This window comes from Camelus ferus, chromosome 12 (assembly GCF_009834535.1).
Source record: "Camelus ferus isolate YT-003-E chromosome 12, BCGSAC_Cfer_1.0, whole genome shotgun sequence".
Lineage (NCBI taxonomy): Eukaryota > Metazoa > Chordata > Mammalia > Artiodactyla > Camelidae > Camelus > Camelus ferus.
Genome location: NC_045707.1, coordinates 63,055,321 through 63,081,842, shown reverse-complemented (window position 1 = coordinate 63,081,842; position 26,522 = coordinate 63,055,321). Strand labels below are relative to the sequence as shown.

At 36.3% G+C, this 26,522-nt stretch overlaps 1 protein-coding gene across 1 annotated transcript in view; it reads left to right on the top strand.

The window, feature by feature from the left end:
• The window catches only part of TRHDE (thyrotropin releasing hormone degrading enzyme), a 331,593-nt gene that overhangs the window by 286,764 nt on the left and 18,307 nt on the right, over positions 1-26,522 (top strand). Inside the window, exons 13-15 of the mRNA XM_006191101.3 lie at positions 7,039-7,186; positions 9,010-9,107; positions 9,568-9,675. Coding sequence (XP_006191163.3) covers positions 7,039-7,186; positions 9,010-9,107; positions 9,568-9,675 — 354 coding nt within the window. The remainder of the gene's footprint in view (positions 1-7,038; positions 7,187-9,009; positions 9,108-9,567; positions 9,676-26,522) is intronic.

The window sequence follows — 26,522 nt, the reverse complement described above, 5'->3', positions numbered from 1 at the left end:
GTCCACATGGTGAAAGAGAAGATCAACTAGGAAGTCATATTTCACTTCATTTTTATCCTGGAAGACCACGTGGCATATTTGAGTTTGTGCTCTGTTCTAGCCAGAGTCACCTTTTTAGAGAATAAATCAGGTCATGTCATTTCCAAGCTCAAAAACCTGCAGTGGCTTTCCATCCCCCACAGAAAAACAATCTGATGTCCTTATTGTTTGCATCTCCCGTGATCTAGCACCCTCAACTTCTGCAACTGCATTCCCCTACTTTGTCTCAGACTTCCTCCACTCCAGCTACAAGGTTCTTTTTATTATTCTTCCAAGATCCCATATTAGTTTCTGTCTCAGGACCTTTGCACTTGCTGTTTCCTCAGTCAGAATTCCCTCCCACCAGATTCCCTCATCTTGTTCTCTCACTTCATCCAGCTGTCTTCAGGAAGGCCTTCCCTAAGTACCCTGTTTAAATTGTTCCCCTGTAATTCTGCTTTCCCTGATATAGCTTACTTTTCCTTTGCAGCACCTGAGATTCCATTAGGTATTTATTTGTGTGTTAGGTTTAAGGTGACGAGTGCTATGATTGTGAGATGTAAATGGATGTGACAGGAAGGGGGAAAGAAAACCTGTTAACTACTTCAGATTGGCATTTGGGGGGGCAGCCTCATGTTGGGGAACCAGTGGAAGCTTTCTTGTCAGTCCTGGCTTTGAATTATAGCTCTGTCATTTATTAGACAAGTGAGCTTGGCAAGGTGCTTATCTTCTGTTAACTGTAGCTTCTTTATCTGAAAAAAAAAAAAAAGGCATAACAGTACTGATCTTGAAGCTTAAAAGGATAGTAAATTGAAACAAACTTAGACCATTTTCCCATAACATTGTAGGTGGAACACAGTAATTTCTTCAAAATGGGATAGCTTAAAATAGTTGATAGTTTTCTAAAAAAAATAAAATAAAATGAATTTGTTGAGTTTGGCTATAAAGCTAAGGACTTTTTTATTTGGGGGAAAATAACTAACATCTGTTAACTTTTCAAATTAATGGCCAGACATTGACTTTGCTTCTTAACATTATTGAGTGCCCAGAGGACCCTCTGTATTTAGATGGTAGCTGATTTCTTGAGAAATTACGTTTGGAAATAAAAGTGTGTGGAGAAGAAAGAATAGTTCTGGTGGTGGTAGTGAAACTATACAAGTTGCAAAAACTTTTTCTGGATGTTTTATTCTTAATTATTAAATGTTTACTGAAGAAGGGATCTTAGAGATCACATAGTTCATCTTTGTCAATTTACTGACTGCGAGAAAGAGATTTTCAACCCCTCCATCAATTTATTTAAATGCACGATATAAAATAACACTGTTACTACTCAGAGTAAGAGAGTCATTTATTTATCAGAGAAAAAAGAACAGAGATGTTTGTATAATGGCTCTGCTTTTCCACTGGCTATAAAGCTGTTTTATTTTGGTATAAATATTTATTCAAAGCTATTGGCTGGATAGTGATGGCCTTCCTGTCTTCTGTCATGTGTATCATTAATAAACAAGATGAGCAAAAAAAAAAAAAAAAACCTACAAAAATCACTCCAATAGAATTTTCCCTTCCTCCTGGTATCTTTTATCTTTAGAAAATGCTTAATTAAAAAATATGGCTGTGTTTAAGTTTGAGTATCCTTGGAAAGTGTTCCTATTTTGAAGAATTATGATATTATTGCCATAGTTTACTTGAGTTGGAGGAACCCTTTTTGAGTGCCTGTTTTGTACTAGATTCTGCATTAGGCAATCAGGATAAAAAGATGGGTAAATAGCATGCTTCATTTCTTTAAAGATCTAAGTCCAGTGAGTAAGAAAGACAGTATTATGATAAAATTCTGATTGATGTCATGATAATTATTTTGAATAGGGGGTGTCATCCCAGTGTTAGGTGAGGTCAGAAAATAGGTGCCTAAGTCAGTTTTGGGAGAGGGTTTCCTGGAAGAAAAGGAGCAGGAGGAGAAGGGACTTATGATAACTCCTTTTTGTGCAACTTTCCTGTTCCTAATTTTTTTTTTCATTGAAGTACAGTCGATTACAATGTGTCAATTTCTGGTGTACAGCCCAGTGTCTCAGTCATGCATATACATACATATATTCATTTTCATATTTTTTCATTAAAGGTTATTATAAGATATTGAACATGGTTCCCTGTGCTATATAAAAGAAATTTGTTTTTTTATCTATTTTTATATATAGTGATTAACAATTGAATATCTCAAACTCACAAATTTATCCCTTCCCACCCCTTCCCCCAGTAACCATAAGATTGTTTCATATTCCTAATTTTATTGGACTACAGGTAAGTACAGCCATCCCTTGGTATCCAAGACCCCCACAGATGCCAAAGTCCTCTGATGCTCGGGTCCCTTATATAAAATGGCATAATATTTGCATATAACCTACGAACATCCTCCAATATACTTTAAATCATCTCTAGATTACTTATAATGCCTAATACAATTTAAATGCTACATAAATATTTGCCAGCATGTGGCAAATTCAAGTTTCGTTTTTTGGAGCTTTCTGGAATTTTGGAATTTTTTTCTGAGTATACAGTGGGTTGACTCCACTGAGCAGAACCCGTGGATGTGGAGAGCCGGCTGTAACTTCTTTTTCATTTCCGCAAACAACAGTTTGACAATACCGGAATCATATCTTTATTTTCTCTGGGAACTGACCAGATGGGCCCGTGGTTGACACAGACACGTCCCCTGTGTAGTTCCCTTTTTTATTCTGTGGTACTCCGAGGACTAGTGGAGTTTTCAGTCCCCACCATAGGATCCTCCCACAGAGGAGCACATAAAAGTCTTTTAATTATCGATAACAAAGGATAAAAATAGTAAACTTTTAAATTAAGCATTTCAGTGCTTGCTTTAAAAATCCGCACCCTGAGGGGCAGTTCCAGTGTCTTCTGCATATATGATGAAATATGTAGTAAGCTATTTTCAGGTCTTAAATGAATATTCAATTAATGAAGACTGGAGTATGATGCTCTGAAGATTGTGCTTTTTATTTTTTCCTAAGTTTTAAGCACCCAGAAACCAATTGCTTTTAAAGAAAACTCATGGTAAAATAGGTTATTTGTATCCAAGATACTCATCTTAGTAGATTCAAGAGTTAACAGTCACAGGAATTCAACAGAACAAACAGCTTTTAAAAAGTAGTTTTGGATCCATAGTTGAAAACGAAGCCAGCTAAGGTCAGTGCATTTTAACATCAGTTAATACAGTCTGGTTTTAATCTCCTTTTCATAGAAAAACATTCTCTTGTATATCTAAGGTTATGTTTCATTGCAAGCTCCAGTAAATTGGAGGAGGAGGAGGGGAGGGGGTGTGTGTGTGTGTGTGTGTGTGTGTGTGTGTGTGTGTGTGTGTGTTTGCGTTGGGCGGTGAGGGGGTGGGGCCGAGACGGAAGAATGGTACAGCTGCATACAGGCAGTCTTTTATCCATTTCTTTACTTCCCTCATTGGCCTCTCTTCCCTCTTTTCCTCTCTTTGATTTCTAACTCATTTCTTATGCCAACCCCCACCACACAGTAGAGAAGATAAATATTATGTACAACTTTTTCCTAAAAGAGTAATAAAACGTGTTTAGTTATACATGAAAAATTCTTTAAATTTGCGAAATCTCCCCCTCCCCCCATTTTGTTCTCAGCATTTCCCTACGGTGATGCAAATTTAAGGAAATTGCATTTCAGTGTCAGGACCCTAAGCATGCGCCCTCCTGGGCTGATTACTCCAAGCTAATATAGTGTTCCATTCATTGGATTCCACACGCTTCCCCTGTACTGACTGCATTATCAGTAGCAGTAATCACAGATATCATTACCAGCCAATTACACAAACGCATATCTAAACTAGGTAACTTATTCACCAACATTATCTCTTACAAGTCCTAATTTTGTAATGAAGGAGCTGATTATCCTCTTATCCAATTGAGGATAGCTACATATTTTGATCTAGTAGGCAAAAGGCAAGCACACTGAATTATGTAGTAGGTAATTACGTACATACGTTTGTAACAACGTAAAATGAGGGCAATTTGAGTGTAATCTGTTTCTTATTTTATTTGAGGACCGCATTAGGGAAGGTCAACTGCTTTAAAAATATATTCAAACGTGTTTGGATCAAAAGCAATAACAGAAGCATATTTTGTGCTCACATACCAGCACTGGGTGTGAGAACTGGTACAAGGGCACCCAGTCATCCGGAGACCCAGGTGGGTTTCTGACATATTCAATACAAGGGTTCAATGCAAGGTGACCCTGGAAGATTTCTTTCAGAGAAAAGGAACATGGAGGAGCTCATGAAAGACATCTATGGACTAACCCCGACAATGAAGAACCCTCATATCTGTAGGCAAGAGCTTGGTCACATGACCACAAGGAGCGACCAAGGAAATGGGAATTACAATGTATCCTAGGAAGCAGAGAACGTGGATTTTTGAGAGCAGTTAGCAATTTTTGCCGTAAGAACTCAAGACAGAACTTGCTCCACTTTAACGAGTACGTCTCTTTAATCTCCTTGTCATTATTTGGAACTTCTATTAGGTTTGCTTTGCTTCAATTTCCTTATACTATGTCAGATGGCTTATAAAAACTAGACCCGAGCTCTGACTTCTAAAGAGACTTATATGTGTCAAACAGTTGAAGAATGGGAACTATAAACGTTACAAAATGTTTTTTTCAAATTTTTAAACAAATAAATGATGCGTATATTGTGGAAATAATTTTTCAGCAGGCTAACTTTTAGATAAGTAGGTTAGAGTGAAAGGGCTTTGGAGCTAGGAAAGATATCTCCAGGTCATCTCTCTTATTTCAGGGATAAGGGGTGTGGGGCTGGGAGAGAGAAATTTCTCTAATTGTACAGGGAGATTTATGGTTCCAAGCTCTTTCTCAGTGTCAGACTCATTCTCAGGCTCAAGTATCTTTTCATAACATTATTTGTCATATTTTTTTAGTAGTCATATTGCTCACAAAACCGTAAGTCATTGAAAGATGTCCGTCTGTTTATAGATATGAAATAAAACGCAGTACGTTGTAACTGACATAAGGTAGTCTGTTTAAATCTGTGAGTAGATAGACCGAAACACCTTCCCTGGTTTTCCCAACTTACTTGAAGGGCCATCATAAATCAACTACTTACTAACAGTTCCTTTTTTAATACATTGTTTTTCTTATTTCCCTGACAAAAGAATAATGGCTTCTAGATGAATCTTCAACCCTAAAGTTACATAATTTATGGCATGAAGATTACGTAATTTTAGAGGAGGCAAATTTATGATCACCATGCTAATTTAATTCTAATATTTAGAATTCAAAGCTCAGGGGAGACAAATTATGAAATCTAAAATATTGGAAGCGATGTTACTTTTAAGGAAGAAAACCAAATCGTTATTCTTATAAAAAATTATGTTGCTTTTTCAGGGGGTAACAGACCCTTATAAGCAAAATTTAACTGTTTTATTATGATGCTACATTGGCAAAGAATGAAATTTCTTATTTAATTGCTAGTACCCTAGCCTAATCTCATGCTATTTTTGTAAGGGTGAATAGAATGGAAGCTGTTCAAGAAAGTGGCACAAATCTAGATGGAGTTTAAATCATACAAATTTAGGGAATTTTGTGGATTTGTGGAAATTTGGGGTTATTCTCATCAATCTTATTTACATAAGACATTAACTGTGGTTAATCTTATGCCAGGAGTGAACCAAAATCATTAGAGTGATAAACATTTATTTATTAAATTCAAAGAAAAGAAAACTGAAGCACAATCTTCAGAATTGGTCTTTATTATGAGCATTATAAATAGAGCTGCAAGTTACTGTTCATCTATAGAGTAGCTTTTGCTTATCACATTGAGTAAAGACTAAAAATCTGGCACACTCATTCGAAGTGAAGATGGAAAAGGGCTTTGCTCCCTCTCTGTCCACCTACTACCAAACACAAATAAAAAGGTCCGTCTAATTTTGTGATGCCACGAAAGAAAAATGGTGTGAAATGTAGGTAAAGGGGATAACCAGGCTTTGGTTGCTTTCCTATTTACCTGTCCTGTGTTAAAATTCTACATTCAATTGATTACTAATGTAAAAAAAAATATCCAGCAAAATACATAGTGTCACTCTATATATATGCATCAGGCCATCAAGGCTACAACTATCTTTTAATGTACTGTGTGTTGTCATTTATATTGCTTTGATTTGCAAGGATTTTACGTGCAGTCTACTGGAGAGTAAAGATACACACTTCTTTTTGGATCCTTTTTTGGATATATCCTCTTCAAATGTGGGCAGCATGTGTTCAAATAATTTTTAAAAGCTACAGTTCCATATTTTTCTAAAGAATCCAACATTGGTCCCCAAAGTGACTTGGCATCTATTTTGGAAGGAAAATAATAAATGGGAAGACTCTATTCTTTTAACATTTTTTTTGTAATTTAAACTCTGAAAATCTAACTCTGATTTTCATAGGTGTTGTAAAAAGCATTTTTTTTTAAACAGGCAGGTTTGAAAAATACTTGTATGCTAATGTAACATAGATACAGTCAAAACTGTAACTTGCTACTTTAATTTGGTCATCCTTTTGAAAACAACCTGGCTTAAATATCATTACACAGGGCTACATGAAAAGTAAAGAGGATGCACTGAGAAACCGGAATTTCATTTCAGTAATCAATTATTTTCAATTCCTTGTGACCTCTGAAGAGTTTCTGTGAAGGAAAATACCTCACGTTGATTTTACTCAAATTACGCGTTTCCTTCCTTTTTAAAAGTATGCATTCTGATATTTTCGTGTTCATTTAAATTCTTAACTCTCCAACTCTATGTAGTAGGGGGCATTGGCATCCTAAGTAGTGCTGTATTTAAAAAGTCAGTCATTTTATTTTTATAGTACTGAGTATGACTTATTTACATACTGTGATGTGTCTTGCTTTCTCCCTTTTATTTGCATAAGTAAAATCTTCGTTTTTGCATCATCATGTATCTCTTCTGCATATGATTAACGTTAACTTTTTTGAATGTGCAGAGCTGGCTACTTGCCTCAGAATATCCCCCTGGAGGTTATCAGATACTTGTCTGAGGAGAAGGATTTTCTTCCTTGGCACGCTGCCAGCCGAGCTCTCTATCCTCTGGATAAATTACTGGACCGCGTGGAGAAATACAATGTCTTCAATGTAAAAAGATATCTTTTCTTCTTTCTTATTTTCAGAAGATAAGCAATTTTCTCATCCACTATGGTGAACTCATCCTGAATTTTTTTAGTTCCTTCTAATTTGTGTTGTCATCTTGTCCTGATTTGCTGTGCAACACCAATGACAGTTTCTTGAGGAAGAACTTAAATACATGCTACTTTTTGTTCTGGCTTAAAAGTGTCAATTAGGCGTAAGTGCCTCAGAATTTAAGCACAAACACACGCGGCAAATCCTTGAAGTTGAAACTTACTTTCCAAGAGTTAAAGGGCTCTGTGTTCACAAAGGACTTAACCTGGGGAGAGGGGTCCCGGAGCTCTTCACAGAACGTAGGCAGTTTCAGTAAAAAATTCTTAGTCATTATTTTTATCCAAAAGGGCATAGTCAATTCACCTCCTTAATTAACCAGGATAAGATCAACATTGAGGCAAAAGCCCATTCATAATTGGGTCCAAGGGGATACAGGGGCGCAAACAGCACATAATCCAAATAGACCTGAAGACATGACAGACATTCCAAAATGTTACCTGACCAGACTTCCGAAGCTCCAAGCCTGGAAAACCCCATTTGTACTGCTGTCACCACCTAATCGAATGCAATAACCATTCTGATTTAAGATTAGGATTAAGTACTGTTAATGAGCTTTTGATTCCAAAATTTCTTATCACCAGGGAAGCTTTGCCTGTGGGAATATGTCTCTGTAGCTTCTGTCACCTTTGAGCGTGATTTATTTTCCTTTAGTTATTTTAAGACTCTGCCCTGTGTCTTATAAAATCACCCTATTGCTTACGACACACTGGCTCTGCTGATTAACCTGCACATTCGAAATGACTCAAGACGAGCTTGCCATGACGTGAAATCTGTTTATTAAGGTCATTCAAACTGTGTGACGGCCATCAGAGTGGCTTCTTTTTCTCTTATCCTAAGCCTACATGAAAGCACCTCTGTTTTAATTTTTTTTTAATGGGAATAATCCTGGCTTCTTGTTAATTTTGTCTAAGCCCTTACAACAGACATGCAAAGAAATATGCCATTACATTTGTGGTATAATTTTCATCTGCTAGTGAAAGGCTTACTACCCTTCTCTTTTCTCCTTAATACAGAGACATGCAATATTAAACGTCTATAAAAGTAAAATACATTTTTGTATATATTTGTAGTTCAGAATAGTGTACCACGTCAGACACCTCAATTTCAGTAAAAGTTAAGACTTGCTTTTACTGTAATTTTAGGGCTTTCGTTCCTTTGAGAAAATTCAAGGACCACATTCAAGTGAGAACATAACTTCCATTGCTATTGATATTTAAATATATCATTAGTGGAATGGATTTTTGCCTTTGAAGTACCATATCATTTTACTGAACAGTGTTCTGTGTAGGTCAGGTTCAACAAGACTAGGTTGTTGGCTGGACCTGCATTAACAGTTCTGCATTAAATATGCTCTGTTGACATAAAAGGAGTAAATATTAGGTGCTTACTTTCATAAGCAATATCTACATGCATTTGTATTTTTGTATACATGGAGTCATCAATATTCCTCAGTTCCCCTGTTTTGCTACAAAAATTGTCATCTCAAATATCTAATAGTGCAAATTACTTAATCATTCAATAGGAAGTAAAGAGTATTTTATATTTATATTCTGTATTTGAAATACTAAGTAAAAGAATAAAATTATACCTTCCCATTCCATAATTTTACTGATATTTCAAAGTAGGTTCACTTGGAAAATACTTTAATTTTACTTCAACCTTAATTGTCAGTATGGAGAGATTTGAAAGTGACATTATTTCCCCTACTCCCCATTTAGGAATATATTTTAAAGCAAGTTGCAACAACGTACATCAAACTCGGATGGCCAAAAACCAATTTTAATGGATCTCTTGTTCAAGCGTCCTACCAACATGAGTACGGTTTTATTTTCTTCTTTGCTTCTTTCCCCCAAAACTGGGCAATAACGCACCCCTAGAACCATTGTGACTTTAGCAGCATGAGACAATTTTTCTTTCATTCTGCATCTCCCATTTCCCTTTCCTGGGAGGACTGCTGATGGGCAGCACAGTTTCCACCACCTGGTACTGAGAACAAAGGCTTTTCCTTCTCCTGTTTTAACTGAAGATCTGCCTTTATTGGTAAAGTTGAGATTACCCCTCAGTGTAATACTCTTTCCAGAGAAGATGTTTTGACGCATCACGTCACTCTGCCTAATTGTCTCCTTACTCAGCAAAAAAAAAGAATTTCCACATCTGAAAACTCTTTTTGTGCTAGTTATTTACTTATCTACCGTCATGCAGTGTAACAGGTTACCTTTTCTCTCCAGATATTAGCACTGCTTGCTAATTTCTCTTTTCCTTCTGGTGGTCCCTAGAGAACTACGTAGAGAAGTTATAATGCTGGCATGTAGTTTTGGCAACAAGCACTGTCATCAACAGGCATCAACACTTATTTCAGATTGGATTTCCAGCAACAGGAACAGGTAAGTTGAACCAAATCCTGTATTTCTGATATGATTTATACTGCCTTCAGATTCTCAGTGGATGCATTCCATTTATCAAGTGAGAAAAACAAGACAAGGAAAAAAAACACTGCAAGACTTTGTTTCGGGTTCACAGCTTACGGAGCAATGGCATGAAAACCACAATATATTTTTATTTGGAATGTTTTATCCAGTTTTCAATTTTCTTAATTCAGGCTCTTTTTCTTCATGTAGAGGCTGTCACCTTATTTTGAATTTTGATGACTTTGCTATCCCGTGAGAGCCAAATAATTAAATGTAGGTCAAATTCTAAGGTTCTTTAGAAAGGTTGTGGTATTTATTCATAAAACAATTGTGAATGTATGATATAAATAAAGTTAGCAGAGCAAATGTTAATATTAAAAGCTAAAAGCAAAAAGGTTATAAAAAGCCTTTACTCTTTTAGTGGCCCTCGACAGAAACCTTAAACGTGTATCTTATCTTAGAATTTCACAATACAGTATTTTAATATATAATGTGAGGTTAAAATTATTTAACAGAATTACTTTTGATGAAAATATTATACTAAATGTCACTTGTTAATGTTAATGAAAAGAATGTTAAATGTAAAAAAAAAAAATCAAAGGTCAGTGATCTTCTTACTGCAGTTTTTTAAACCTTCTTAGGAGTCTGTATTTCCAGGGTCCTTGATGTTCCCATTCCTTTTTACGCTTTGGGCAATTTAGAATCATTCCTCTCCCATTTTTGGCCACCGTGTTCGGGAGAGTCCTATCAGAATGGTGAGGCACTAGGGAAGAATTTGTCCAGATGATGCTCTCTTACATGCTACAGTGGGCTTGTCTCTGATATGAGCAGCTGAGACGACCCAGGTGCAGCAGAGAAAGGGACTTCTCGTAGAATGAACACAGAGAGACACAGTGTAACCTGTTTATGGAACAAACTGGTATTTGTCTTGTCGAACGTTACGTAGGTTTAAATTCAGGATCGAACTGACTCCAGATCAAAAGATAGCTTTCCTGCTTTAAAAGTCCGTGAAGGAACTCTTTCACTGCGTTGCTTAGTCATTAGTCTTAATATTTCACCTTCTCTATAGCATTTTCCCATTTTCTCTTTAAGTCAATAATTTCCGGTCTTGTACAGAGCTAAGAAGGAAAATATTTTATCGCTATTGTCTTTCAATGGGTCCATCATCTACGTGAAATCAGTGATTAAATCTTTCATCAGTCTTCTCTAGAACTAAAGCATCCTCTTTTTTTTTTTTTATTGGAAGTATAGTCAGTTACAATGTGTCAGTTTCTGCTGTACAGCATAATGTCCTTGTCATTCATATATATACATATATTTGTTTTCATATCATTCTTATTTTTTAAACATTTACTAATGATTATCCTTTTTTGCTGTCTTCTAAGATCTATTGTATTAGACTTAAAAATATTATAAAAACTTTTTTCCTGTTTTTTACCACCTCGACATTAGGCTATGAAACATAAACATTTACCCAAAATCAATACCTACAAAATTTTATTAAGATACACAATCATATATACATTTGAGGGAAAAAAGGTGAAACATATTATTTAAAGATTGTGGTCTCAACTTTTTGTTTTTTGTTTGATTATTTGTTTGTTTTGTTTTGCTACAGACACATGTTTTTTCTTAGAACTGAGAGTTATTTTTGATCCCTTTTATGGGTTTACCCATGTTCACAAGTATTCTTAGCATTTTTATTGAAATTGAACATAACACCATTGCGTTACCATCATTTATCCAGGGTGTGTTTGAGCTCGGTATCACCCCCTACATTTAAAAACAGAGCTATTGGGAAAATTCTATTTTTTAAATAATTCATATGTTTAACAACATTTTACTGAGCAGTTCTCAATACCAGCTGGTAGCTGGGAAGCAAAGAAAAGAGATGGAGCTCGAAGTAGTTGAAGATACAGCTCTGGAGACAAATAGTTGTACTTGAAATCAAGAACTAAGCACGAGATAGGGTGTGAGCACATGGGAAGGAGGCATGCCTGCCTTGAAAAAATCGTGTTCTTCTTCACGAAGGATGAGTCGGACTTTGTTGGATGACAGGGCTGACTGAGAGGGGGCAGGTGTGTATGAGTATGTAAGGTGGCTGGATGGAGGTTCCAGACGGAAGGAAGGCACGTGGATTGATGTTTAATTTATGGAATACAGTGATTTTTTTTGTTTTGTTTTGACTTGTGCATTTGAACCACCCATTGCTATTATAATGCCCTTACAAAAGAAAGATTGTGTATAAGGGATCAGTTCATTTTGATTTGGATAACTGTGCCATTTGTTTGTGGTAAAATCATTAAATTAGGGGCCAAATACTTTAAGATTCTTTTGTTATCTCCGTCATCATTTGTATGTTCCGCTACTTTGCTTTCTTTCGTAACTTGGTAAGTAAACATGCTAAATGAAACTAACCCTGTGGCTCCTGAGATTTGTGCAACCAACTAACCACATGAAATGCCCCAGCATATACAAGTGACTTCCTGCAGGGCAGGTACAAGATCCTCACTGAGCAACACCTATGTGCGAGGATCAGATTAAACACACAGTTTAATCTGTGTTTTTTGGGTGACAGCTTAATAATGAAACAATAATGCAATCCTGTAGTTGGTGCTGACTTTAATTTTCTTAAATTGAGTCAGTGAAGGGGAGGGCAAAATTTCCTTTTCAATGTGGCTGAAGTAACAGACCCAGTCAGCTTGGTTTGTTTGCTTGTATTTGTTTAACTGGAACCTTAAAAATTATCTTAAAACACTCCAAAGGTAATGTAATAGTTCACTAAAAAAATTTGGTGAGGGAGATGCTGTATATTTATGCTAATACATCTAAAGGACAAGGACTCATGGAAGTGGTAGGAATTGCAGACGTTTGGGGGGCCGTGTTACTATACAGCCTAATTTTGGTACACTGGAGAGACAGGTCGAATCAGTGACATTGGATTCAGGAAAATGGAATGGAAAGTTGGTGCATGGCAGGGTAGTGGAACCAAAAAATGCAATGAAAAGCTAGAGATGGTAGCAGCAGAGAGAAAAATTCAAGAATTACAGTGGATGATAAATTGAATGAGCCAACATTCTGATCCCTGTTAAAATATTCAAATGCTACAGCGTGTTGAATTGTAATGGTGATGCCAGGCGTGAAAGCAGGTTGAGCTATGCTCAGGTCTTGTTAGGCTGCGATTTGGAGACTAAGTTCAGCAGAATGCCACGTTTCAGAAAACAGACAAATCACCAGACATTCAGTAGAGAACAATACAGATGATAAAAAGATCTTGAGAACATGAGCTATGAGAGGAGGTTATGAAACCTGAGAATTTCACTCTAACAAAAAAAGACAGAAAAGATGATAGCTTTTTTATATGTATAAAAAGTATAATAAAAGGGACAGAAATTCATTTCTTTCACTGGTTGGTACAAATAAACAAGAAATAATTGGCCTAAACTTCACTGAGTAAAATATGGGAGATAAGTTATTACTCCAAGCAAATTATTATTTGAAAATCTCTGTAGTAAAACACTATTGAGATTGTACAGTTAACTACACAGAGACCTCATATAGCTATACGGAATTTCCTTTGAGCCAAAAATTTAACCTGAAATTAAATGTGTGTCCACAGTAACACAGCCTCTTAACTTTGTGTTAATGTATCATTTTTCAAATAGCGTTAAAAGATACAATTCAAAAGTTTAAGCCAACACAGAGTAAAGGTTTAAAGTATTTAATTTTAAAAAGTACTCAATAGTGATATTCATTTCCTAATGTATGAATTGATAACTGATACCATTACTTAAAAAAATACCCTGAAACAACAGAATACCTTGTACCTTGTGGGAACTAAGAAATATTTATTGAATTGAGATGAACTGGAAATTTGGAAAAATTAAGGCCATTGTATAATAAAAATTACAAATAGCGGAGCATCTCTGGAGCTTTACAGCATACATAATACTTTAGCTTCACTGCTCCTGCAGTTAATTATCACATAACCAACATCATTGTCTATAATGATGATAATCATAATGAAAACTCTATCTACTTTATTGAATATTTATTACATTCCAGGCATTAGGTAAGAGCTTTTGGTGCATGGTCTCATCATTTTAATTTTCACTTTTACAGAAGACAAATCCAAAACTTAGAAAGGTTCAGCAACTTGCTAAGATTTTATAACAATAAGTGATGGATCTGGACTTCCACCCCCGCCTCCCACCGGCCTGCCTACCTTCTACCTCTACTGCGTATGATTCTGTGGTGATATAGCAAATTACCATACATCAGAAATATATGTTTGTTCAAAAATGATAAAGAAACAAAGAAAAACAAAAAAAGACACCCAAGAGAACTCAGGTGCTCTCTGCAGTGCATGTAAGCCATGGTTTTTGTGCTACACTGTACAAGCCTGTGGTTCTTGAATCTGATGGTGCAGAAGAATCACTGGGGGGAACTTGTTAAACAGTTGGCTGGGCCCCACCTCCAGAGTTCTGATTCAGCAGGTGGAAAAAGGCCCAGGACTTTGTGTTGATAACAAGTTTCGAGGTGATACTGATGCTGCCTGTGCGGGTCACACACTTTGGGAACCACTGGTGTGGGAAAAGGTGATGGTCTTCAGAGTCAGGGACACTGTGATCAAATTTGCAGCTGTTTTACTAAATGACCTTAGGAAAGTCACAGAGTTTCATCATCTGAAAAATGGCAATAATACTACCAATCAAGCAGGTCACGAGAGTTAAGTAACAGAATGCCTATTTAGTATCTGGCAATATTTATTATTTCCTTATAGGAAATTACGAAACATTAATCATGCTTGAAGTTGCGTTCTGCTTGTTTTGGCCACCCCTGTGGAATGGGTGATATGGATTTCAAGTGGGGGAAGTAGGAACAGTGTAGAATCCAACAGAACGGAACATTTATAGAATGCCTTCTCTATTAGACACGCTCTCTGTAAGTTTTGAGGATATACGGATGTGACCTGTAAAATGATACATAAAACAAAACATTAGTGTAGAGATTCTCAATTAGAAGCCGAGGGACACTTGCCTTCTTCTCCCTGCTTTAAGAAGTATGACCTGTCTTGGGCTCCAGGGAAATGGGACGTGTTCCTCCCTCTCCTTAATCAGCTGCTGTTTGAGGTGCATGCCCCTCCATCAGCCATGGCTTTGCTTTTTTTTTTTTTAATCTCATAATGTAAAGAGTTCCAGTTAAGTTCCTTTACTTTGGGTCTGCTCTCTGTCATCAACATTTGCTCTACTTACGTGAGCACATAAATGTGGAGGGACAGAGGGCTCTCCCCATCATGGTCTGTTTCTGTCTTGTTCACAAACCTCACATTTTCTTCCCCTAAGACACAGATCCTAATTCATTGTCCATGTTCCTAAGTTATTGTGGTCCTTTTTTTCCCCTCTGTTCTTTAGATTCCTTTTTGTATTCTTCGTGCTGTAAATTGGCCTACTGTAAATTTTCTTAGGCTACAGTTACACCAGCCAGCCAGACCTGCCATTCTAGTGCTCACTTACCAGCACAGGCAGGCTGCAGACAAGTGAACACAGCATGGAGTCTGTGTGGAGTAATGGAAGGGACGGGGCTGCCCAAACTCCAGCGAGCTGGGATGGGGAGTAAGGTTTGCTCCTAGTTCATCATTAGACGGCTGTGACTTTGGGCAAGTCAGTTAACGTCTCCAGATTTCAACCCTGTTTCTAATGCAAGGTATTGGCCTTCAAATTTCCAGTGCTCACATCAGCTCCAACGGTCCAGAATTTCACACTCACTGCGCATGAACGTAAATCATACAGTTTCCTCACAGTTTGTCCACTTTGGGCTCTCTTTTGGTTATATAGTTATGGGGGATATATTCATTTATTCACGTATTTAATAAGTATATATTGAGCAGGTACAATATACCAGGCACCATTGGGGACACTTGGAAGGCAGTGGTCCTTCATTCAGGTAATGCCAGCCCTGTTACTGGCAGTGGGAATCTGTGGTTCATGCCCTTATAGCTGCTAAAGATGAGTGCAAAGGCAAGGAGAGAGTGTAGGAGGGAGGCAGGAATTATTCAAAATAATCCCACAAAGCTACAAATGAAACTCAGGTAAGTGCAACCAAGGAGAGACCTGGGGTGTTCTCAGAGACTGTCATATGGGAAATTGACCAGATCAGGAGATCAGGAACAACTTCCAGGCCTGAAAGCTGGGGGTGAAGAGAAGTGGACGTATTTGAGCATGACTGGAAAAGGAAGAGTGACAGGAGTTAATGCTTGTCTGGATGTAAAGAGTAAGAGAAAAGAAGGCATTGATGACAGTTCACTAGCATAATCCCATAGTGCTCAAATTTATGCATCTGAATTGCCTAAAATGAAATGTTTAAGTCTATATCTAAAACTTTCCATCATACACTTAAATAATTGCAACGGTTTAACTTCCAGCATATTGTAAATAAACTATTTTTTTCAACAAATTTTTTCAAAACCTTTAAACGTATCCAGTGAGGTTGAAACACCATTGCTATTTTATACCCATATCATTAGCCATTTAAAAATATGATTACATTCTTACTCATGCATTGCAAAGTTCATCATCATTCCATACTTCTCTGCAATAAAAAATACACACACACGCAACACACATAGACATAAACACACATACACTTTTTTCATGTCATCAGAAACCCTGTGTTAAATTTTTTTTCTAACCTGAGTTTTCATTACAGTTGTCTCTTGTATATACTTGATCAACATGAACCCATTGCAAATTTTGATCATTTCCAAATGGAAAAATAACAGTGGTTAAATATGAAAGTAAAAGTTGAGATTAATCCTTTAATTCCAATTAGTTCGTATATTCGCAGATAAATATTATTCACTGCGAGAATAAGAAAAATTTCACCATCAGTTCTATTCATATTTTTATGTTAAAGTACTGGAAAACCTTACACATAAAAATAAATAGATGGGAATGGAAAGTATTTTGTTACAGGAATGTAGCACAATTCTTCAAAATCTTTCCAAGTTTTGTGCCAAAAATCACAGGGTAATCTATCATCAAAATTTAATTATCACCAGACAAGTTGATTAGGCCTTTCTTCAAATTTTATGGAAGCAAAGGGTTTTTTTTTTTTCAATTGAAAAGTCACTTGTTAGTTATCAACACCAGTATTTAAATTTTTCTTTTTATTTGGTATTGCAGTACAGTGCACCACCAGAATATGCAAGATGAGTGAATGAGAAAGACACCTTTCTCCTGGAAAGTGAGGGAAAGTGGCAGAAGGGTTTTTAGGAGAAGAAAATATCTACATAAAGGTTTAGAATGTGGAACTTGATTGCCCTAAGACTACCCGTATCCTTAGGTACTCATTGAAAAGTCTTCTCTTACCCCCAGATGTACGAACACATTATTTTGAAGACCACTGCACTAGGATGCGGGCAGAAATGGAAAGAATGAGAGGTAGATGAAATTGTCTAGGGAAAGAATACGTAAGAAGAGAGTTTAAAGCTAGTATTGAGAAATCATGACACAGAATAGCTGAATACAACCTGTACACACGTATGGTCCCTGAAGATGAACGTTTAATGTATTCTGAAAGTTGTTTTATTTTCTCTACCAATTTTCATATATTTTTCATGTATTATTAATCCTTTCCCCCATAAATTTAAAAAATTGCATCTATCTATTTAAAGATATAGATCTATCTATGGATATAGATACATAAAAATGGTGTATAGTCTAATAATTTAAGTCTAAAATCTTTTCTTCTGGATGTCCCCAGGATCCTTATATAATCCTTCTTTTTACTTCTTTTTACTTGAACTCATTTCCCGTCAAAAAATACAACTACTTGCCCTTTATCTTACATTATAAAATAGGCTTTTATATCTTAGTTTCAAAATAGTGTTTATGATTTTCTCACGTTTTAAATATTTGACTCAACGAATTATTTTTTTATGTTAGCCAATACTGCTTTTGCAAGTCAAGTGATGTATTTCTTTACCTCCTCGCAACATCTGGCACAGAAACTGCTTTTTTTTTTTTTTTTTTTGGTGAGAATGTCAGAAAGAAATTATTTAATTTTTAATTTCTAAGAGTTTAGGAAGCATGCTGCAAAAGGCAGTTATATTCTCAGTGGATTATGTTAAGTAGCTTAAAACTGAGTGCCCTCTAGTTTTAGCTGCTCACCTTTTTACTTGCATGTGAGGGAAGACAGCCATCTACACTGTAATTAGTTGAGCTAGTATATTTCGCACTGTGCATGGTGGGGACACTGTTAATAGAGAATTTCATACAGTCTGGGTGCAAATTCTATCCTAATCACTCTTCATAACAGACCCATTGAGGTAAGGGGGAAAATATAGTGAATTACCTACCCGAAGCTTTGTATTGCAGATATAAAAAGAACTCCGGGCTAGTTTACCCCCCATGCAAAACTTGAGGGCATATATTTTTGTTTGCTTTTACCGTATGCTTGAAAAAACACCTTAAGGGATAAACACTTTCCTTCCATCACCTTTCTGCCCTAGGGATTTTATATTTTAATGGTGGTTGTGTCTGTTCACCTCATTATGACTTGTCTGCATCACTCCAGTGTAAAGACCTAGAAATTACTCAGGAGAATCTTTAAAGCAAAAAGTGGTATGGGAACCTCTGGAATAATTCACAATTACCATCAAAATCATCACCATCACTGACATTTTATTATTAATTTATTCCTCTGAAGCTTTTCTTTTTTTTTTAAGCTAAAACGTAATATCGATAACGTGCTGCGTCCCTCATTGTGATGGACTCAGTGTTACAGGGCCAGGCTCGCCAGTCCACATTTGGGTAATGAAATATCTGGATGAGAGTCAACTTGGTTTTAACTTTCAGCTTTATTTCTAACATAAAGTATCGTTGCACATTTCCTCCATAGTAATGGCTAGTTAACTTGATTAATCAGTATTAATTCAGACTCTTCGAGCGCTTGATTCACGTACCAGGTCTACCCTGAGTCTCTGCCATGTCCCAGGCATCATGCTAAAAGGCACAGAGATCCAGTGATGAGTAAAAGGACACAGCTTCTTCCTTCCTGAAGTTGACAGCCCAGTGGTGTAGACGGAGAGTAGTCAGATGTCATACAAATACTGTACAGTTTTACTATATTGAGAACCCAGAGGGGAGATACACGAGAAAAGAACAATTTGACCCGTCAATGAGGTTGGCGTTCCTGCATAGTGAACAACTGACCTGAGGCCTGCAGGAAAGGTACATGTTCACTAGGCAAAGGAGGAAAGGAGATGAGACGTGGCAGAACAGTGTATGAAAACGGCTTTCCTTCTCAACACCCTTTCTCAAGACCAAAGTCACGGTCCTTTCAAAAGTTTAGCTGATGGGGCAGAATCTGTACTGACCCAAGAACATCCTCCAGAAGTTTTATACATTTTCTTTTCAGTTAATCAGTTTGTTCTGTTTTTAATTTGCTGAGAAGAGCAAAAATCGCAGTTAATTGGTTATGGTCCTTCATTAGCACTTAAGAGGATTTCTCTTCTAAGATTAGAGTATGTTAACAAATAGACATGTTTTGGAAAGCTATGGAGAAGAAAAGCCATGTATGAAATATAGTAAGTGGGCTTGCTGTCTGAGTTAATCCAGTTGTGAATTCCTTTGTCAAACTGGAAATCCTTCTCCGCACCAGTAATCACTACCTGACTTACCTTTGTGAAGGAGAAGTCATGAATTAAGATCGCTTAAGGAGAGGCTGTAACTAAAGATAGAAGAGGACTTCATTATCTCTCTTTTCCGCAAGCTTCTCTGGAATCACACTGAAAGTGCCACTTTTCCTCGCCATTTGGAGAATTCAATACATACTAGTTCAGTTCAGTTCATCGTGGAATAAATATTTGACTGAATGACCAACTTGAGGGACTAACTAATCTGGGTGTGTTTTTAATTTACTTTGTGGTGTCGCAGGGACTTTAATTGTCTCGAGAGCTGACAGAACTCTAGTAAATGCACAATTCTATGCATTTTCTTATCGTCACGTTGAGTTTGTAATCTAAATGCATTAATGATTTCCTATTCTAATTTAAAATGCAGTGATAATCATACACTTATTTTCTTTTTCCCAACCCTTTTGGCTTTTTCCTGACATTTTACTTCAAAAAAAAAAAAAGATTTTACTAGCCATGCATAGAGGCAAATAGTCGACAGTATTTTTTCAAGGTATTTTAATTTTTACAGAGGTGTGCTTTTGGAAGTGACTTAAGTTTTTGTTTTTTTTTTTCTATTCGGTGTAATTGGCTTTTCCTCCATTTATGCCAAAAGTAATTTTCCTATCATGCTAGTTTTGTTTGCCTAATGTGATTCCAACTTCAGGCATAACACTATTGAACTTTTGTGTCATCTGTCAAAAGATATACCTATTGATTAGCTCTGGAATACTCTATTTTAACTGCCTGACTGTTTATCACAGTACAAGTGCTAAGTGAATATAGATTTACATGGGCCACACAGGGAGCAATGCTGATTAAACTCACAATTAGGAATCATTACTATTTACTCAGCCAGAGCTGAAGCACCAACAAGAATATTTGCAGATTCCAAACATTTTTACTTAGTCGCAGAGAGTAGATTATCCTGATGGAGTCAAGATTCACTGAGTATGAAGTTTGTTGCAGCTAGTACCATCCACTATAAAGAAGAAATTCCCTCCACATATTCCCAAAGTAATATAAGGATTGCCGTTAGCACTGAGAAGATTCCTTCAGCAACATTAACATTTCTTTTTTGTTTAGTTTTCCCCCTTGTGATTAAGACTTCGGATTGATTCTATACCTGTGGTTCATTCTGTCTCAAAGTGAAAATGAAAAGAATTCATGTTAGTCTTTCTAATGAGAGTGTGCTAGCATTTATTCAACATTTTGATAATGTTGATGAAAGGTGTTTCATATTGTTTTGTGTTGCACAAATCTTAAAATATCTGAAAGCAAGAAAGAACCGTGATGACTCGTACTTTCTCGGCAATAGCAGGAAACATAAGAGCACACAGACACACTTGCCATGCATTGAGTAGTGGCTTCTGAAAGATAACGTCCAAATCCCAGCCCCATCTGTGAATGGGACCTTACTTGGAAAAGGCCCTTTGCAGATGTAATTCAGTTAATGGTTTGGAGATGGGATTGCATGGGTTTATGGTGAGCCTGAAGTCCAGTGATGAGTGTTTTTACCGGAGACAGAAGAGTGAAGACTCAGGGGCACATTCATGTGAAGACAGAGGTAGAACCTGAAATAAGGCATTTACAAGCCAAGGGACACCAAGGAGGACCAGAGCCACCAGAAGCTCGGAGCGGATTCCTCGCCACGTCTGGAAGTCAGCAGGCTGCTGATACGTTGATTTTGGACGTCTGGCTACAAGAACTGTGAGAGAATAAATTTCTGTTGTTTTAAGCCACCCAGTTTGTGGTAGTTTGCTGTGGCAGCCCATAGGAAACTAACACCTTTAGCATCTGCTCAACACTTGGTATCTAATCAACGTTTTGGATTGTGTTTGTTTGATGGAATTTCAAGGAGTGCCATCCATACATAGCAAGGAGAATTTTCAACTTTCACTAACTTCCTCCTACTCTTACTTTCACCAAGATTTTCATCAAGAAACGGAGAAGACAAAGGAGCTGTTGAGAAGACAGGTTCTTCTCATTCCTCACAAAATTCAGAGAAAATCAGTGTCTTCCTACTTCAAAATATTCTTTTTTAATTGTGGAGGAAAAAAACCACAGGCATGGCCTCTGGCATGGAGATAAAATAATATAGAGAGATTTCCCTAAAATTTGAGAATCCATCCTCATTTTTCAGGATCCATTCACATCTAAGTATTTAGAAAGAGTTTTTTTTTTTTCTTTCTAGTGACTTGAGAGTCTTTCTATAATTAAAAGATCTAATGAAAAAACTGAAGTGAATTCTGTTTTGTTTTCGTAGATAAACAAACCTTGCTCCTTTTATGGTGAAATGTACAGGGCAGGCTTTCAATGTGCCCTCTCTTTTCTCTTTCTCTTTGCACACATGCAGTCCCATAACCAGTTCCTGCCAGTTACCTGTATAGGTGCCTGTATAATTTCAGTTCTTTCAGAAAATCTTAAAATTTGTGTCAACTCCTCTAAAGTATATGTGCTTTTCTCATTTATATCATCTCCCAATGAAAAATATACCTTTTAGCTTATTTTGTGACTTCTTCACCCACTCTTGCCATTTGCCCTTCTCCAGAACCCAGATTTTTTTTTCATTTTTTCCAATAGTTTGCTTTTATCTTATGTAACAGAACTAGATTCTTCATAAGTATTTTTAATTAGCAAATTGAATTATCAGATGCAATTACCTCTATCCTTATTCCTTAAAACGCTCCCATGTGTATATGAAGTTTATCGTGGATTTCACAGCTTTTTCACAGGTGAATCAAAATCTATTTCAGTGAAGCCACGGAACATCCGGGATTTGGGAGAAATAAGAATACTTTTCTATTTTTAAAAAGTACAGCATTTTCTTATGTAATAAATCCATCAATTAAAATTATGAAAACCTGGAGTTATATGTTGGTTAACACACCAACATATACACACATACATACACACAAAGTCAAATTTCTTTTAGCCAAATAAAATCTGTCTTTAGTTGGGGACATTTCAAGTGAGAAAAATACATTATCGCCTACTCATGACAGCTTAGTGGGTATGCCTAAAAAAATTAAATAAATGGCCATAGTGGATTCTTCCCAGGCCGGACAGTCAGCCTTGTTACCCTCAGTGACCTTGACATTGAGCTAGAAAGGAAGGTAAACCTCATTCTCACAGACCTGAAAACCCATCAATGTAGTATTTTGATGGAGACAGTAAGTCGGTGTAATTTTCAACCTTTGTATGGAGAAAACGGAAGACCATGGCTGTTGCGGTAAACTATGCCAGGGCGACAGCAGTTGTTTGTCGAGGTGGAGTCTCTTGTCATCCAGGGGCGTTTTCATAAACACTCAGGCCTGGGTCATGGTCTGAATGAGAACCGTGCTCATGGATTGTGACTCACGTGTCATTCCTGTCACTGTCGTTCATCTTAAACGTTAACCTGAAGTATTAATCATTCCTAATCATTCTGATTCAGAAAACACCATCATTAATATATATATATGTATATGATATATATATATATTTTAATATGTCATATATATGTAAATTTAGACTTCATGTCATAGGGGACACTTAGATTTACAGGGCTCTGACCTGAACTGAATGAAGAAGCAGCTTAACGAGTCACAGACTGGGATAAAGCAGAACTGAGATCCTTTGAGGAGCCATGGATGTAGTAGGCATGCAATTATCAGGAAAGAATTCACCTCATCTTGAACACAGGCATCTATAAATAGGGCACTTTATCAGCCATTTCGCAACTTTGACTACAACTGTATACTTCTTACGTTTTAAATTATGTCGTGCTCCCAGAGCTATTCAGGCTGGCCGTTTTAGAGCGAGTCACCATAGATAGCTTAATTTTTCTACCTTTGCTATAAAGCACTGTAACTTTTTTTTTTTTTTGAGGTCTTTTGAGGTAGTTGATTCTGGGTATCATAAGGGTTCTGAGTTGTGAATTGTTAAATAACAATGTTTCAGGCTCTTCAGTAGACTGTGCTCAAAATCCAGGCCAAAGAAAAATTTCAGACAAGTCACAAATTCTCCTCTAATTATTTGATTTTTTTCCCCTTGACTTTTTCGTAGGTCTTTGTCACCATCACTCTGGATTTTTTTGGCCTCTCTGTAAACATCTCACTTGTGTTCTTTCTGTCTTCCTACCTCTTCTCTGATGTTTCCTCTTTTTGTTCTCCTCTTTTTAATGCTGTCTGAGTCACTTGGTTTCTTTTGTTTCTGTGCTTTAGCAATTGCAATTTATAAAGTGGTCTTATAGCCCAGAAACGTAACCCTCACCATCCTTCTCCCCCCCACCTAGTGGAAATAATGGCTACTTTATATATGGGACTTAAAAGTTTAAAATTTAATGTTAACCACTATATATAAAAACAGATAAAAAAATTTCTTCTGTATAGCACAGGGAACTATATTCAATATTTTATAATAACCTTTAATGAAAAAGAATATGAAAATGAATATATGTATGTATATATGCATGACTGGGACATTGTGCTGTACACCAGAAATTGACACATTGTAACTGACTGTACTTCAATAAAGAAAAATTCTTCCAAAAGTAAATTAAAATAAAATATAATGTCATATGTAACATATTATTATATATATTACATATTATATGATATATTATTTCAGGTTGAGCAAAGTGAATGTCCCTTTGGATTATAAAAGCCATTTAAAAGGAATGCAGTTACCTTAAAATACATGCTTGATACATTTAGGAAGTTAAGAGTTAAAATGCCTCCCCACTTCCCAGCAATCCTTTTGCCTTTCATACTGAAAAAGTAGCACATGCCTCTTTGCAAATCTGCAAAATTGAAGTATGAAAAGGTTTTGAACGTCATTTGAGAACACAGTAATTTTAAATATCGTTGGTCTGTTGTCCACCAGGTTTCCCCAACTCTATTTTTTTGAGGTCCAAAGGGTATTTCTTTCTGTTATGCTCAGGGGCCACTGGGAGTGAGCAGGCTGTGTGGGCAGCAGTGAGAGGACTCTAGGAACAGAGCAGCACTCGCTGCTGCATGAGAGATACTGGCGGACAGCATCGCTGTCTTGTCTTCTTCCCACCGCTCACTGCCTGCACACTTCACGTGGGAGTCTGTTCTCCCTTTACTAGGGGCCTTGCAGAGATACTAAGGAATGATAGTCCTTCTGGTTGCCACGGGTTTTGTATGGATTCAGCAGCATATTTGATGGACAAATATACCGATAAAGTTAGGTGGAATTAAAAAAGTATTTTATTGTAATGCCTTAACTTGAGATGTATGGTCAGTCATGGTTTTTATAATTATAATTTAGCGTGGTTGTCTAGAAACTTTGTTTCTGCTTTCTTTTTCTTCTTGTACTCGTTTGGAAATGACAGGAATATTTGTTGCCACTGCATCCTAATAATAATCATAATAAATATAATGAGGAGGAGGAATGTTACTACTACATACTGAAACCATATTCTGTGTCCCCTGCACTTGGCTATTTTGCTAAAGCCCGTACAGAACACTTTTAAGGCACTGTTGTCATAAGAATGTCAAGTGAAGCATTATTTCATTTAATTGTGATCCCTGTTACGAATTACTATTCCCATTTTCCAGATGAGAAGACAGTCGCTTAGGTGCAAAAAGTCACACATTCCTTCTAAACAGCTTTATTTTATACAAGATGACTTTCTTAGCCAAGGGGCCAAGGAATGGGGATAGAATGAGAGGTGTGGGTAAGGGACAAGACGGACAGGGTCAGCCTTTGTAAATGCGGGTTATTTTTCAGCCTGATACTTTTAAAGTCAAGGACTATCTGCCCTGAAAGAAGTAAGAGTACTTATATGTATAAGGCAGAGCAAGATACAGAGTGCTAGCCAGGACGCCTCCACCAAAGCTGTCATTTAATTTTCACTTAGATAGGAGAACTGTATTTCAAATGAATTAATTAACTGCAAATTAATTACAATTAATTAACTGGTAGGCCACACTCTGTATCAATGGCATGTGGAGTGCCACTGAAAGAAAGAGGGGTTCTTCGAGAGGCTCGTGATTTGAGAAATTTTTTTCATTGTCTTGGAAAAGAATTCAATCCACATTTCAGTGTTAATACAATCAGTAATGAAAAGAAGTTTGTACTAACAGAGCAGGAAGGGACCTTAGAACTCATCCTTAGCCCTGTCCAATTAGGATGAAAAATGAAGCCCAAAGCAATGACCTTCACGTACCCAAGTCCTAAAGGCAGCTACTGGCCAAATCAGGTCTACTGAGAACCTGCTTAGAAATAAACCCACATCATGACGAAGTATCAGATTTTATATTTTAAAATAGAGTGATTTTTTAAAAATTCTTTTGGCAAGTACAGTTTTCCTCTGGGAGATATTTTAACTGCATCATCAGAATTATTTCTGTATATTATTCATTAAAATTTTTCTATATTGGAATATATTTTATTCTAATCGTACCAGAATTTATCTTCATGAATGTAATTATACATTTATTTATTTTATTTCCAAAGTAACTATAAACGTTATTAAATTATTAAATTTGAAATACATGAATTAAAAAAGAGAAAGACTAGTTACCTAAAATCCCCAAACACAGAGGTTAAAGTTGTTAATATTCCCCTTATCTTTTCAGTCTTTCTTCCTAATATACATATTAGTGTTCTTTTTTTAACGTAACACAGTGGTATGATGTATATTATACTGTCATTAATAATATATTTCATTATATTAAATAATATATTTTACCACATCATTAAATATTAATCTGTGTTATCATTCTTAGTTTCTATTTATATCTTAACTGCAACCAGTCATTTGTTATTTTATTTTATTTTATTTTATTTTATTTTAATCTATTTTATTTTATTTTTTATTGAAGTACTGTCAGTTACAATGTGTCAATTTCTGGTGTACAGTACAATGTCCCAGTCATGTATATATATATATATTTATATATATATATATATATATATATATATATATATATACACACACACACACACATATATATATATTCATTTTCATATTTTTTCACTAAAGGTTATTATGAGATATTGAACATAGTTCCCTGTGCTACACAGCAAAAACTTTTTATTAGGTCTATTTTTATAGATAGTGGCTAACATTTGTAAATCTCAAACTGCCAGATTTATCCCTTTCCATCCCCTTTCCCTAGTAACCATAAGATTGTTT